This window comes from Cucurbita moschata, unplaced genomic scaffold, assembly GCF_002738365.1.
Source record: "Cucurbita moschata cultivar Rifu unplaced genomic scaffold, Cmos_1.0 Cmo_Scf00005, whole genome shotgun sequence".
Classification (NCBI taxonomy): Eukaryota; Viridiplantae; Streptophyta; class Magnoliopsida; order Cucurbitales; family Cucurbitaceae; genus Cucurbita; species Cucurbita moschata.
Window position 1 is genome coordinate 2005420 of NW_019268521.1, and position 14679 is coordinate 2020098.

General features: G+C 37.7%; 3 protein-coding genes across 6 annotated transcripts; 2 read left to right on the forward strand and 1 right to left on the reverse strand.

The window, feature by feature from the left end:
* The first annotated feature begins 359 nt into the window (after positions 1–359).
* Positions 360–4344, forward strand: LOC111442858 (ubiquitin thioesterase OTU1-like). 4 transcript variants are annotated; one of them, XM_023080414.1, is made up of 9 exons: positions 360–437; positions 819–904; positions 2284–2329; positions 2463–2571; positions 3366–3457; positions 3536–3598; positions 3747–3865; positions 3954–4029; positions 4112–4344. In XM_023080414.1, the coding sequence occupies exons 1-9, from the start codon at positions 375–377 to the stop codon at positions 4166–4168; spliced, it is 711 nt and encodes a 236-aa protein (XP_022936182.1). In that variant the 5' UTR covers positions 360–374; the 3' UTR covers positions 4169–4344. The 4 variants fall into 4 exon arrangements, with proteins under 4 accessions (XP_022936182.1, XP_022936184.1, XP_022936183.1 ...); XM_023080416.1 differs by having other exon boundaries at positions 431–508; XM_023080415.1 differs by lacking the exon at positions 360–437 and adding an exon at positions 438–573.
* A 108-nt stretch (positions 4345–4452) lies between these two features.
* Positions 4453–7156, reverse strand: LOC111442855. Its single transcript, XM_023080410.1, has 3 exons — positions 6615–7156; positions 6205–6333; positions 4453–6111 (listed from the first exon to the last, which is right to left on the reverse strand). Exons 1-3 carry the CDS (start codon positions 7059–7061, stop codon positions 4645–4647), a joined length of 2043 nt encoding a protein of 680 aa, XP_022936178.1. The 5' UTR covers positions 7062–7156; the 3' UTR covers positions 4453–4644.
* A 6540-nt stretch (positions 7157–13696) lies between these two features.
* Positions 13697–14011, forward strand: LOC111442898. The gene has a single exon (XM_023080457.1). It carries the CDS (start codon positions 13697–13699, stop codon positions 14009–14011), a length of 315 nt encoding a protein of 104 aa, XP_022936225.1.
* Positions 14012–14679: the final 668 nt, after the last annotated feature.

Below are 14679 nucleotides of genomic sequence, written 5' to 3' on the forward strand. Positions count from 1 at the left end.
ATTTGGGTTTTTGAAACTAAAAATTTAAACCTACTTAAAAAAAATGGACTCAATTCTAACTAGATTAGATAAATTCGATTAAAATTTGTAAAGTTAAAAGTAAATTATGGTTGAAATTCATGCCTTTCGAGCAAATCGTAGTCGAAATTCGTGTATTTTACCTAAAAATTTGATTCAATTTCATCAACCCAATCGACGATAGAGGGTCGAGTTATGTTGTGAACTCTATTCAGTGCTAAGGATTATTGGGAGCAAGTCCCATATTGATTAATTTAGTGAAAAACATCAAATTTATAAGTAAAGGAATAGAGGTTTCTGATAAAAGCTCAAAACATGGCGATTTGATTTGAGTTAGATAGCTCGTCGTTTTGGCAATGGTGGGGACGGCTTCATCGCTAAATTTGAAGCACCAAAAAAAACCTGGCGTTATACAAACCGTAAGTAATAAACGTTTTCTTCATTCAATCCGATTCTTTTCTTTCGATTTGGTTCTTCGATTTTGTTGCCGGTAAACCTCTTCTCCTTCTGCATACAAGATCGGATCTAGGATTTTCTTCTTCGGTTTGTGTTTAGGTGAAATTCTATCTTGTTTTTACAATTTTCCTTGCAATTTCTGGTAGATTATACTTCTGATGAATCTAGGTTTGATGATTTAGTTTTGTGGTTTAAGAAGAGGGGTTTTCAAGTTTGTGTGAGTTTATGCGTACCTTGAACCCTACAAGCTTTGTTTTCCTTATGGTTCTTGATCTTTTGTTTATATGTTCATCTGTTCATCTTTATTAGAGATTGAAGTAGGTATTGATTGAATGGATTTTCAGGTATTGATAGAATATTATACTATGGAAGGTACGATTCTTAGAAGGGTTATTCCATCTGACAATAGTTGCCTCTTCAATGCTGTTGGGTAAGATTCGAATTACTTGCCTGCCGACCTATTCCTTTGTAAAGATTAGGAGATAAGAGTCTCTATATTGTCTATGAAATGGCTGTATTTTGGTTGTGATTAGGAGATAAAAGGGGGTGAAAATCAATTTGTATCCCGAAACTTTCGACTTTGGATCGTTGGGGTTTTTGAAGGACGAGGGAAGTTCTCCATAGGAAACCCTTGATGCAGCTTATTTTTATGGCTTTTGTCTGGTCTAAGCTTTTGTCCTTTGAACAATTACATCTTAAATGTTGTTCTATTTGTGAGATCCTACATTGGTTGGAGAGGGGAACGAAACATTGTTTCTAAGGGTGTGGAAATTTCTCCCTAGTAGGCGTGTTTTAAAACCTTGAGGGGAAGTCTGGAAGGGAAAGCCAAAGAGGACAATATCTAATAGTGATGGGCTTGGATTGTTTCAAATGGTATCAGAGTCAGACACCGAATGATGTGTCAATGAGGAAGCTGAACCTTGAAGGGAGTGGACACTAGATGGTGTGCCAGCGAGGACGCTGGCCTCAAAGGGGGTGGATTGGAGGGTCCTACATCGATTGGAGAGGGGATTGAGTGCCACAAAGGGGGGTGGATTGTGAGATCGCACATCGGTTGGAGAAGGGAACAAAATATTGTTTATAAGGGTGTGGAAACCTCTCCCTAGAAGACGCATTTTAAAACTTTGAGGGGAAACCCAGAAGGGAAAGCCTAAAGAGGACAGTATCTGTTAGCGGTGGCTTGGGCTGTTATAAATGGTATTAGAGACAAACACCGGGCGATGTGCTAGCAAAGAGACTAAAGCCTGAAGCCCGAAGTGGGGTGGATACCAGGCGGTGTGCCAGTGAGAACGTTGAGCCTCAAAGGGGGGTGGATTGGGGGGTCCCACATCGATTGTAGAGGGGAACGAGTGCCTGCGAGGACGCTGGGCCCCGAAGGGGGGAGGGGGAGGGGAGATTGTGAGATCCCACATCGGTTGGAGATGGGAACGATTTATTCTTTTTAAGAGTGGAAACTTCTCCCTAGTAGACGTATTTTAAAACTTTGAGAGAAAACCCGAAAGGGAAAACCCAAAAAGGACAATATCTGCTAGCGGTGGGCTTGAGTTGTTACACTATCAAATTGGAGAAGTTTTTTTGTAATATGTTCGGATAATATATCTCTTTTGTACCATTTCATTTCATCAACGAAATTGTTTCGTATCAGAAAATAAACCTCCGCGAGGCAGATTAAGAGAAAAAGTTTAAAGATAAAGATCAAGTTCTTGACATATATACTTCTTAATTGTTTCTAAAAGTATGGGTCTCTCTCTTGTCTGTGGCTTTGCCTCATGTTCATTTTTGTGCTACTTCTGTTGCAATGTACGTTAGGTATGTTATGGACCACGATAAGCACAAGGCCGCCGAGCTAAGACAGGTTCGTTCTGATTTATAATGTTTCGTCGTTATTAGAACTACCCTACATTATACTGCTTTCTATCATATCTTTCTTGAAGTTCATATTTGTATTCTTCACTCTGAACATAAGCCACAATATGATTCTCTTAAAGGTCATAGCTGCAACAGTAGCAAGTGATCCAACAAGGTATTGTGAAGCATTTCTTGGGAAGCCAAATGAGGAGTATTGTGCTTGGATTCTTGATTCAGAGAAGTGGGGAGGTTTGTATCGATATTATCATTGCTCGATGGAATTTTGTATTACATCAAAATATAACGTTCCCCGCTGTCTCGTGTTTCTAGCATTAGATGATAGGCTAGGTGTTTTGTTGAACTTACTCATGGATTTCTTGAATATGTTGTTTTGTGTCACAATCACGCTTTTACGGGATGTTTGTAAGCGATTGTGCAGCACTCACTCTCACTACAGAGTGAGTCAAATCATCTCGCTTTTGGACCTATGACGTATACCCAAGTCTTAGGCCTCGTTTTAAGAAGATTTTAGAAAATAGTGCCAGAGTAAGATTTTAGAAAGAGAGTTTGTAAGTAAGATTTGAGAGAAATGAAGAAAGCAATGTTATAGGTCATAAACGATAAACGAAAAAGGCAATACAGTAGCTTAGATAGCATATAACTCCAAGTAGGAAGAATTGACGTCTAGCCGCATCCATCCCCCAATTGAGACATTTCAGGTCTACCAAGCATGGACATAATTCTGCTGAAACGTCTTACACTTAGAAAATACAATAAGGAAACTATACATCATGAAAGCGATATAGGAAAGCAATAAAGTGATACAACACAAGGGTTTTGACATGCAATGGTCATGCAGTCATAGACAACACGCCTTAGACAAGCATGACCGTGACAATTTGAAAGTTTTGCCACACTGTTTGTTCTTCTAATAGTAAACTGTAAACCAAACCGAAACATACGAAAGCTTTAGGTGTAGCTGGACTGATATCAAATCTATATCAGTTCGTTTATTCTTTTTAAGCTTACTTTCTCCTCCACAGGTGCAATTGAGCTTTCGATACTATCCGAGTATTATGGGCGTGAAATTGCAGCATACGATATCCAGACCAAACGATGTGATTTGTACGGTCAGGTTAGGATTTTCAATTCCTATGACCCCAAGAGTAATCCTTTCACCATTCCGATGCTGATTATCGGTCGCCGTTGACAGGAAAAGAAGTATTCAGAAAGGGTTCTGCTGATATATGATGGACTCCACTATGATGCTTTAGTTGTATGATTTTCTGATTCCCTCAAATATAAAGCAAGATGAACTTGATAATATGTTTTTTTATATGAACAGTACCTTATAAAGCAAGATCTCTGTCTTTGATTGTGTTTGATATATGAATCTTGGCTCCCTGCATCTGTGTTCTTGTCAGATGTCTCCATCTGAGGGAGCTCCAGAGGAATTTGATCAGACCATATTTTCTGTGAATCGGGACAGGACAATTGGTCCCATTGAAGGGCAAGCTCTTCATTTTGTTGAAGAACAGCAAAGGTTGATCTTGTGTAATGATCAAAGAAACTTGAAGAACTCTTTGAATGTTTCGCCTTCCTGCATCTTAATCTACGCTTGCACATTTCAGGAAACGGAGATTCACCGACACTGCCAACTTCACGCTGCGATGTGGGGTTTGCCAAATCGGAGTCATCGGCCAAACGGTATTATTCCTTGTCGAAATTCATTGCTTGCTTCATTAATTCTTCAAACTCTTGTAATTCATTTAGAGAATCCAATGTTCAGGAGGCTGTAGAACACGCAAAAGCCACTGGCCATGTCAACTTCCAAGAGTATAGATGACAGGAAGAATGTTCGACAAAATAATTGAGCTGTTCGGTTTCAGCTGTATCGACTTTGACTCCTTCGGCTTGTTGAATTTGCTGTGGCATTCTAATTGTCATATTACCATGAATGTTTCATATTTACTGACCAGTGTTGTTCATATTGTGATCTCTTGGGACTGAGCTTCTTTTCTTTGTTCTTGTCCCTTGCTTATCCATAACATATTATGTTCTTTTACACAATTTCTAAACTATGGTACTTCCCGGAATATAAGATCAGCTCTTCAAGGGAATCCGAAGGGATATTTGGAAGGTTATCAATCGATTGATAAGTGGAATGTTCGATACATTTGGAGAAAATAGAGGCGGAAATTATCTTTGTTTTATGAAGCCTCATTCATTTGAATCTTACACTACGGTAAATATATAACGTCGTCATGTCGCTGGCTCGATGCGGCTGCATAAAACCGTCCAGGAAGCAATCGCTATCGGCCTCTATATCTTCTGTTTAAGGACATGCCGCAGCTGTAGTTTATGGCCTTCCTTCACATTCATTTGGCCTTTCATCTGTCGAGCTATTTGAGCATCACCTAAGTCGAAGGAACTCCACTGATCCATGAAATCTGGACTAGACCCACCATGAGGCTCCTTTACTGGTATCATCTTGTTGCTGTCGCCACCATTGTTATGGCCGGATTTCCAAAGCTTCTTCGTTAAGTTTGATACTTTCTTTGATTTCCTTACAAGTTCTGAATAGACTTCACTGATGTTGATTGTTGTTTCTCCACCTCCTCCGTGTTCTTCCCAGTCTGTTACAGTCTCTGAGCCTGTCGTGCTGCTACTATTTTCACTATTCTTATTACCGGGTCGTGTCGAGCTTCCTTCGGGCGAATAACTCGAGCCCTGATCCTCAATTTGGCTCACTGTCTCCCATCCACTCTCGTCGTCCATGTTTCCATTCTGATTAAAGGCTGCCATCAGAGTGCCATCCGCTCGTTTACCCGAATCTACATTTACGTCGGGGCTCACTGTTCCGACTTTAGAGATTTCGGTCACCGGACTGTAAGAACTGTATGGCTTAACCTCCCTCTCATGATTTTCACCAAAATTAACTTCTTCAAAGATGGAGAATATATCATCTGGCTTAGAAGGTTGGTATGATAAGTGCTGTATGTCTTGGATGTTCATTGCAGAAGCAGCCTGTTCAAGTAATACAGCTTCTTTCATCTCCTTAACGTCTGAGATTGCTCCCCTTGATCTTAGAAAGTTTTCAAGATCAGCAACAAGCTTGTTCATCTGAGAGTACTTCTCTTCGACCGCTACCTTCGCATCGACCAGCTTCATTTGAACGCGTTCTTCACGCCATACTTCTGCTAACTGCAACATCTTCCTCTCTTCTTCCACTTCCTCTCTAAATAACGCAGATTCTCTCTTCGATGCCTCTATTTCTGCCTTATCATCTCCAATTTCTTTAGCAAGTTCTTCACATACTTGTTCAATCAATACCCTTTCCTTCCTTTCTTCTTCATAGTCCTGCATCAGCTTCTTCACCAAGGATTTAGCATCAGCTAGCTCATGGACCAGTTTCGAATTGAAATGCTCTACTCTTCTTCGATTTTTCTTTTCATGGTTCAACTCAGTCCTGATGCTTTCTATAAACACACGTACTTTCTCATGTTCCCTCATACGCCATACAGTCTTTTCCTCATCAACCTTTCTCAAGAAGCTCTCAAGCTTCTTCTTCGATGCATGGCGTTCCGTTTCGAGTTCCGAAATGCGCACCCGTGCTTGCTTGAGTTCAGCTTCAAGGGAAGATATAACAGAAACCAGGCTCACTTGCTGGTCAAGAAGCTCTCTTCGATTGTAAACATGGTCCCTTTCAACTGGAATTTTCGAGCCAATAGGGTCCCATTTTGTTGCCCCTTCCATAACTGAGTTGGAGAATTGAAAGAACGGTTCAATCTGATGGCAGGGATGGGAGATGAAAACAGTTCAAACATTATTGCAATAACTTCAAAAGAAAAACAGAGAGGACTCTGAAGATAATGTCATTACCTTGCTCAGAACGCCATTTCTCATACCAGAAGTTGAGGTTTGGCCCTGTAACAGATGCCTCGTTTCATTACTGAATATGTTGTTATTGTGATGACGGAGAATCGGAGCACGAACATGGCCAGCAACAGGCTGCAAGATGAATCATAAATGATCACAACAATGAACGGAACTGCAGAACTAGAGGCGAAATTACATTGATTCCTAAACCTCATTTCATTCCTAAAACTCATCTAATCGCAGTTATTACAATAATTTCAGAAATAGAAATCAAAGATCCAATCCCAAACAACGTAGCAGTTCTTCAAAATTTTGATTCAGAGCAAGGAGAAAAATGCACACTCAATCTTCGTCAAATGCTAATCGTACAAACAGAATCACAATTCAAAACGAGATTTCCAAGAAACAGTTACCTGAAAACCGATCCTCTGCTCCACAGTGCGTCTCAAACCGCTCCTTCCTCCATCAGCGCTCACCTCCGGCTTCTGAAACCGCCAAAAACCAGCAGCGAGCTTCCTCGCCGATACGACCACATCTCTTTCCCCACTCATCCGCCGGAGATCTTTCTCTCCGTTCTCCGATTCCGTCTTCTTTTCGTCTTCGTCTTCTTCACCTCTACCATCAACTCTGTCGTCGACCTTCCACTTAAGAAGTGGAGTCTGCGGCCTACTCCTCCGCCCGGTCGGCACCGACTTTCTCTTAATCAACGAAAGATTTCGGATCCTCCGTCGAGAATCCTTGCGTGAACTTGGCGTCTGCTGAAGATCCAATTCCGGCGATAAGTTCACCGACTTCGAACAGGTGAATGCAGGAGCCCGTGGAGACTTCCCCGGCCGCAGCAGCTTCATCGTCGTCTCCATCCAATTGGAAGGAGGAGGAGAAAATCGCAGTGGAGAAGCGATTTTCCAGTTTTTTGAGCGAGCCCGTTGAGCTATGGCAGAACCGAATTGACCAAAATGCCCTCCAAAGATACCTTACGAAGTGATATACATTTAATTTAATAATTCTATAGAAAATAATTAATGTTCTATAATTAAATATTTGGTCAGAAATCTCTTTTTTTTTTTTTAATTAAATATCCTCCTCCTTCATCCATCTCTTTTTTATTTATAAAAATCTATAAATTAAAAAAAATAATTATATTTAAATTAATTACATATTAAATAATGATTTTGAAAAGTAAAATATTCTATTTATTTTTTAAAATTGAGAGATCAAATTTATTATATATATATATATTTTTTTTTTTTTAAATAAGGTTTGTATTTAAAAAAATAATAAGAAAGAAAGGGTATAATTGTAAAATAAAAATGTTTTTTTTTTTTAATTGTATTTTATAAATCGAAAGACATTTAGACAAAATATATTCAGAATTTTGTAAATCGTACTAAAAGAAAAGGCTCTGACAGATCGTCTCATGGATTCGTTTGGAGGGAGGAAACGACACGTTGGTTGAAAGCCACGCGCGTAAACAAGCGGTGTGAAACGCGCCGAAGAATCCGAACGTTGGAGATACAGAACGACGTCGTTTGCGGCATCTGAAAGCCGTTTCGAGGAGACTATTTGAAATAAGCCTCACCGCGTGAGCATCACTCTCCCAAGTCTGGACAGACAAGCGGTGGTTGTAAAGTTAACAGAGAGCGGGCCCCGTTTTGTAAGCATGGGGTATGGATTTTAATTGTGTAGCCAATGAAAGGTTGCCACGTGGATGGCCTTGTAGTTCGGTCCGAATTTAATCGATTTTCGAGACTATTAATGTTGGAGAAAACATATAGATAATAATTTTATGATTACACTTTCTACTTTTTTATCTTTGTTTAATTAAAGTTTTTAGTTTATGTTTGATTTTGGTCGTTATTCTATTACGGTCGGTTATCGACTTCAGCTTAGGAGATTAGCGCACGTGGCTACGAATCACAGTGTCGGGGTTCAAATCTCTCCTCACTCACAACTGGTCAAAAAATTCCTTAAATTTTTAAAATGTTAAATGAACACGACTCTCTACAATAATATTGTTCACTTTGAGCATTAGCTTCTTTTCTCTCGGGTTCTCCTCTAGTATTCATAGTTTCCCTAAAAGGCCTCGTACCAATACAGATAGTATTTTCTAAACATAAAATATATATTTTTGTTTATATATATATATATATATATATTATAAAAAATATTTATCATGTTTTTTTCACGGTCACCATTCTTTTAAAAAATTACAATAATACCCTTAACATTTTATAAACATTTCAAAATTAATAAAGTAGCTTAAGCGGTCGTAAAGAGAGTTAGTTTTGAAGAAAATTTATGCATTTTTATGTTTTGGTCTCACGGGTTGACATTTTTTTATTGAGTCAATCCGATCAACTCAAAAATAGAGTTATAGCTTAACCTTATCCTATCTTACTTTTAATATTATTACGAAAATTAAGAATACGTGACATTTATGACTAATCTTTATTGTGAACGGAATGTTTGATATTTGAGTTTTACAAAATTTTAGTTATTAATGTAATTGGATAAGTATAATTTTTTAAATAATTAAAAAAATAATAATAACCTGACAACCTAACCCAACCCAACCCAACCCAAAAATAGAAGACTAAATTGGGTTAGATTGTGAAGTATATTCGAGTTGCTCGGATCACCAACCTGACCAACTCGTAATGTCAGGTTGATCCAAAAGACTTCTCCAACCCAACCTAACCCAACCCGTGTACACCCTTAAAAACATATCTGAAGCAAACTGAAACTTCACCCGAGTGTGATTACAGCAAGCTTCACGACAAACTGTCTAGATTTGACGAAATTGATTGATTGTGCAAATCATTCTCGACCTCCTTCCTTTGTTTCTCATTCAGATACTTATTTGAAAGAAAAAATTCTAAAAAACTTAATTCTTCTTGAAAAATTAAGAATCGAGTTAGATAGAGTAACGATATATATATATTTTTTATTTTTATTTTTATTTTTATTTTTTTTTTAAGCTCTATAGAGAAAAGTATATTTCAATTATCTTTTAACTTATATTTACTCACAAATTTTAAATTATTTTAATAAATACAATTTAAATTTTTTTATTCTCTCATTCTACAAAATATTTAATTAATATAAAGTAACTTATTTATACCGTTTAAATAAACAAATATATTTAATGATATCGACACCTATATTTTCAAGATATTAAAATATATATATATGGTCTATTATTTGATAGACTTTGGAACATAAATAACAAAAATAACACCATACAAGTAAAACATGTTTATTATTATATATTTATAATAATAATAATAATATGGGTCATTTTACACTCAATTACACATATATTATATTTAATAATGTCACAAATTAAATGAAATATACCCATTCATTACATTATTATTCAACTTAGTAAGATATTTTGTTTAATATGACACGAGTTGAAAAATTAAATACTCTATATTACAACTTAAACACGAGACTATGAGCGCCAGCTAAAGCTAGACTTTCATATTCTTACAGTTTTGTTCCTCTTTTCAATCGATATGAGATCTCACACCCCTCGGTATCTGGCTCTGATACCACACCACTAGTAGAGATTGTCCGCTTTAGCTCGTTAAGTATCACTATCAACCTCACGGTTATAAAACGTGTCTGTTAGGGAGAGGTTTCCACACGTTTATAAGAAATGTTTCGTTTCTCTCTCCAACTGATGCGGGATCTCACCATGAAAGCCTATAGGGTAAGAATTAGAAAGTTGGGAAGGATCCAGATAGAGTCAAATATGAGAGACAAAGAGTTAATCCCCGAAAATCCGGCAAGGATTCAGTACCCTACAAAAATTTGTCTTGAGCTATATAACTCAAAGTAAGTCCCCGACAATTAGTGACCTAGTTACGTGATATTTAGTCATAGAAGATGATCCATCCGAACTTACAAGTAGGCTGCTTACTAAGTATTTTTATACTCATTCATGCTATTTTTATTTTTTCGATGAATCACGATTATGACACGTGCTTCTTCCTTTAAAATCGAAGGTTCAAATTTTCACCAGACGTTTATTATACTAAAAAAAACGAACTAATAATTTGTGGACAAGTATTTGAATCGTCATTCTATTGACAAACCGACCTAAAGTCAAACTTAGAAATATCGCTATCAAATGCTTACAATAATCAAACATTGAAATTAAACTAATAATTATTATACATTATTGCATTAATTTCCATAATAATATTTAATTATTATTATATATTGTGGTTTAAATTTCTTTATTACATTCCAACTTAATGGGATTGTGTTTGAAATATCTCAAGCTATTTGACAAAGTTGTTTGTCCACTTGATGTGAAGAAATGGTTCTTCGAGATTTGGCTTGGATTTTGACTTTTTCTTAAAGTCAACTCTGTCAAGCCAATATTTTATATAATTTTGTTTACTTGGCAATTTAATTAAAGGAGGGTTTATTAAAACTAAAAAAAAAAAAAATTACACATTTAGTTTTCGGGTACGTACGGGTCGGGTTGGTCACCCAAACAACTCGAATAGAGTTCATAACTTAACCATTTATTTTCAAGTTGAGTTGAGCTGTCGGATTATTATTTTTTAATTATTTAAAATAAATATACTTATTCATAGCACATGTTACATTAATAACTAAAATCTCGTAAAATTCAAATATCAAACATTTAGAGCTAGAGGGGTGGATATAAGATAGAAAATTTTGGGTCGTTACTGTTAGTGCCCAAAAAGACAATATCTGCTAGGGGTGGATCTGGGTCGTTACAAATGGTATCAGAGCTAGACACTGGACGATGTGCTAGCCTTCTCGCTGTTCCCTGAAGGGGGTAGACATGAGGCGGTGTGCTAGTAAGAACGCTGGCCCTAAAGAGGGGTTGATTTGATGGGGTCCCACATCGATTGGAGGAAGGAACGAGTGCCAGCGATGACGCTGGGCCTCCGAGGGGGGTGGATTGTGATGTTCTACATTGGTCGGGGAGGAGAACAAAACTCCCTTCACAAGGGTGTGGAAACCTTTCCCTAGCAGACGCGTTTTAAAGTCTCAAGAGAAACCCGAAAGAAAAAGCCTAAAGAGGACAATATCTGCTAGTGGTGGATCTAGGTCGTTACATCTCCAAACCGTTCGTGTTAATTTGGGTTAAATGGATCGAGCTATTTCTTAGCCAAGAAGAAGAGATGGAGGAAAAGGAGGGGCCATTCATCCACAAAGGCGACACAATGGCTCCACGCCCACAATTAACAAAGTGGAGGGCAAGTGGAAACACAGGGAGATACCCTTCGCACTTCACTTATTTCTTTATTTTTATTATTATTATTTTTTAATTAATTTAAAATTGACGTGAAAATTATGGGTACGAAAAGCTTCAAAATTTAGGAATCGATGTTCGTACGTTTCTTTAGAAGATTAAAAACGACCGATAAAGGTTAAATTCGTCTTTCGGTTGAGGTCGAGAAAAATATTATTATTTAATTAATTTAGATCAAAATTAAGAATAAATTTAATATAATAATAATTATGAAAAAGAGAAAATAAAATAAGAAATACAAGAAAAAAGATGAAATTAAAAGTGGATAAGGTTTATGATTAAAATAATTATTAGTAATTAAAATTGAGTACGTAATTTTGGAGGGAGGAAGGCACGCGGAAGTCACGTGAGGATGCCCAACAACACGACAAAAATGGAATAACAGAAACCCGATTCCTTTTCCAACCACGCGTTCACACCTAACCAATATTTAAAAATAATAAAAACATTTTAATTATTTAAAAAATAAAAAATAATTTACGTTAAGATTCTGCTCCTAAAAATGCGTTCACACTGAGGATTAGACGCTAAGATTCCACGTTTCGCCCTTTTCACATTGCTTTTATTATTATTTTAATTATTATATATATATATATTTTTTTTTTATGAAAATGTGGAATTTTCTTTTATTTGGTTGGCTCGGCTTAACTAGTCCCTTCCTTGCTTCAGCCGGCTTCTCCTCATTTTTGTTTATTATTCTTAAAAATATATCAATTTAAATATATCAGAGGTGAGATCTCACAGTTCACCCCTCTCCCGGGGCCTAGCATTCTCGCTAACACTAGTTTCCTTCTCTAATCGATGTGGGCCCCCCATCCACCCACTTCAGGACCTAGCGTTCTTGCTGGCAAACCGTGTCCACCCCTCTTTGGGGCTCAGCCTCCTCGTCCGATGTCGGGCTCTACTACTGTGCCACCGCTGGTAGATATTGTTTTTTTTTTTGGGTTTCCCTTCTGCATTTCTCCTCAAAGTTTTCAAAATGTCTGTGGTAGAGAGAGATTTCCACACCCTTATAAATAATGTTACATTCTCACCCTTCTTTGGGCCCAACATTCTAGCTAATACTTGTTTCTTTCTCCAATCGATGTGGCCTCCCCCCATCCACCCACTTTGAGACCTAGCGTTTTTGTTGACACACTGCCTCGTGTCCACTCCTCTTCGGGGCTCAGCCTCCTCGCCCGGTGTCTGGCTCTGATAATGAGTCACCGCTAGTAGATATTGTTCTTTATGGACTTTCTCTTTTGGGCTTCTCCTCAAAGTTTTTAAAACGCTATGCTAGAGAGAGATTTCCACACCCTTATAAATAATGTTTTGTTGTCACCCCTCTTCGAGGCCCAACATTCTCGCTAATACTCATTTTCTTCTCCAATCGATGTGGGCCCCCCTATCCACCCACTTCGAGACCTAGCGTTTTTGCTGACATACCGCCTCGTGTTCACCCTCTTCGGGACTCAGCTTCCTCGCCCGGTGTTTGGCTCTGATAATTAGCCACCGCTAGCAGATATTGTTTTTTTTAGGCTTTTCCTTCTGGGTTTCTTCTCAAAGTTTTTAAAACGCCTATGCTAGAGTGAGGTTTCCACACCGTTCCAGAGAATGTTTTATTTTCTTGTCCAACTGATGTGAGATCTGAAGGGACCAGAAAAATTTATGTATTAATTTGTCTAAAAATATATTTTTTCTTATTAAATTTTTAAATTTTATTTTATTACATGTGTGAGTTAATAAGTTTTTTTTCTAAAGAAAAATTCATTTATACTCTTAATTTTTTTTTAAAAAAAATTAAAATCAGAAAATTAATTGAATTATTATTTTATTAACCACTAATTAAAAGATTTAAGGACGAAAAAATAAATACGGAAAATAAAGATCGGCTAATGGAAGCCGAGGCGTGAGCGTGGCGCACGTTACAAGGAACATGTATGATGATGGGAGAAGCCAGTGGGTAGAAGTAAGTATCATGGCGGCCGTCAGTCACCGCCTGCAACCAGTGAGAATTGCTTTGATTTTACAACTTTGAAACCGACCCGTCCCTTTCTCGGTCAACCTCCGCCACGTGTCCTATATTCTTCAATCCTACGTGGCACCCCAATCCCCTCCACCACACCCCCCTTTATATATACCGAAATTTCATATTCCCCAAATTCCCAAATTCTTAATTTCGTTTCATTTTCATTTCATCCAAATTAAAAATTTCTTATGGGCAACTGTTTGCGGCGGGATGGCGCGGCGGCGCAGTGGGCCGGCGAGGAGTGGGACTTCCTCGCGGCGGAGGACGACGGCCGGGAAGGGCTTCTCGGCGAAATCGAGAAGAAAAAGAGTTCAACGGCGGCGACAGAGGTGAAGATTAAGATCACGAAGAGACAGCTGGAGGAGCTTTTGGGGAAAGTGGATATTAAGGAGATGTCCGTACAGCAGGTTCTGGCTCAGTTGATCGGCGTCGGCGATCAGTTTCACGAATCTCGCCACCGTCACTGGCGGCCGGTGTTGCAGAGTATACCGGAAGTTGATTGATTTGCGGCGGCGGCGGCGGCGGCGATTTTCTGTTTTGTTCGTTTTTTTTTCTTTGTGTGAGAGTCGGACGGAAGAGGGGTGGCCGGAGTTGGAGCGTCCGCCGTGGGTGAGGAAGTTTAGGTAATTAAATTGTACATTTTGTGCAGATTATAAATTATGTATATTAAATATAATACACTTAGTTACCCATATTTTTCTACTCGGTTTAGTAATAACTTTTATATAAAATTTGAACTCCAAATTTAAAAAATTAAATTAAATTAAATAATTACTAAATATTTAGAATTTTTTTTGTTTGATTTTAAATAAATAAAATAATATTTAAAATTTTATTTTTTAAAAATTAAAATACAAATTATTGTGAAAATTAATAGCATATAAATTTTTTACCCTAATTCAAAAATTCACGTTGGTTGAATTGGTGACTCGAACCATTTGACTAGGGTTCACAACTCAACCTAACCCACCAAACTTTTTTATTTTTAGGTTAGATAACTCGACCCAACCCCAATTCTTTTATTTTTGGGGTCGGGTGCGTTGGTTTGCTGGGTTCTATTGGATGAAAGTCCCACATCGGATAATTTTCTTTTGTTTTTGGGGTCGGGTGAGTTGGTTTGCTGGGTTCTATCGGATGAAAGTCTCACGTCGGATCGTGATAATTTAGAGAA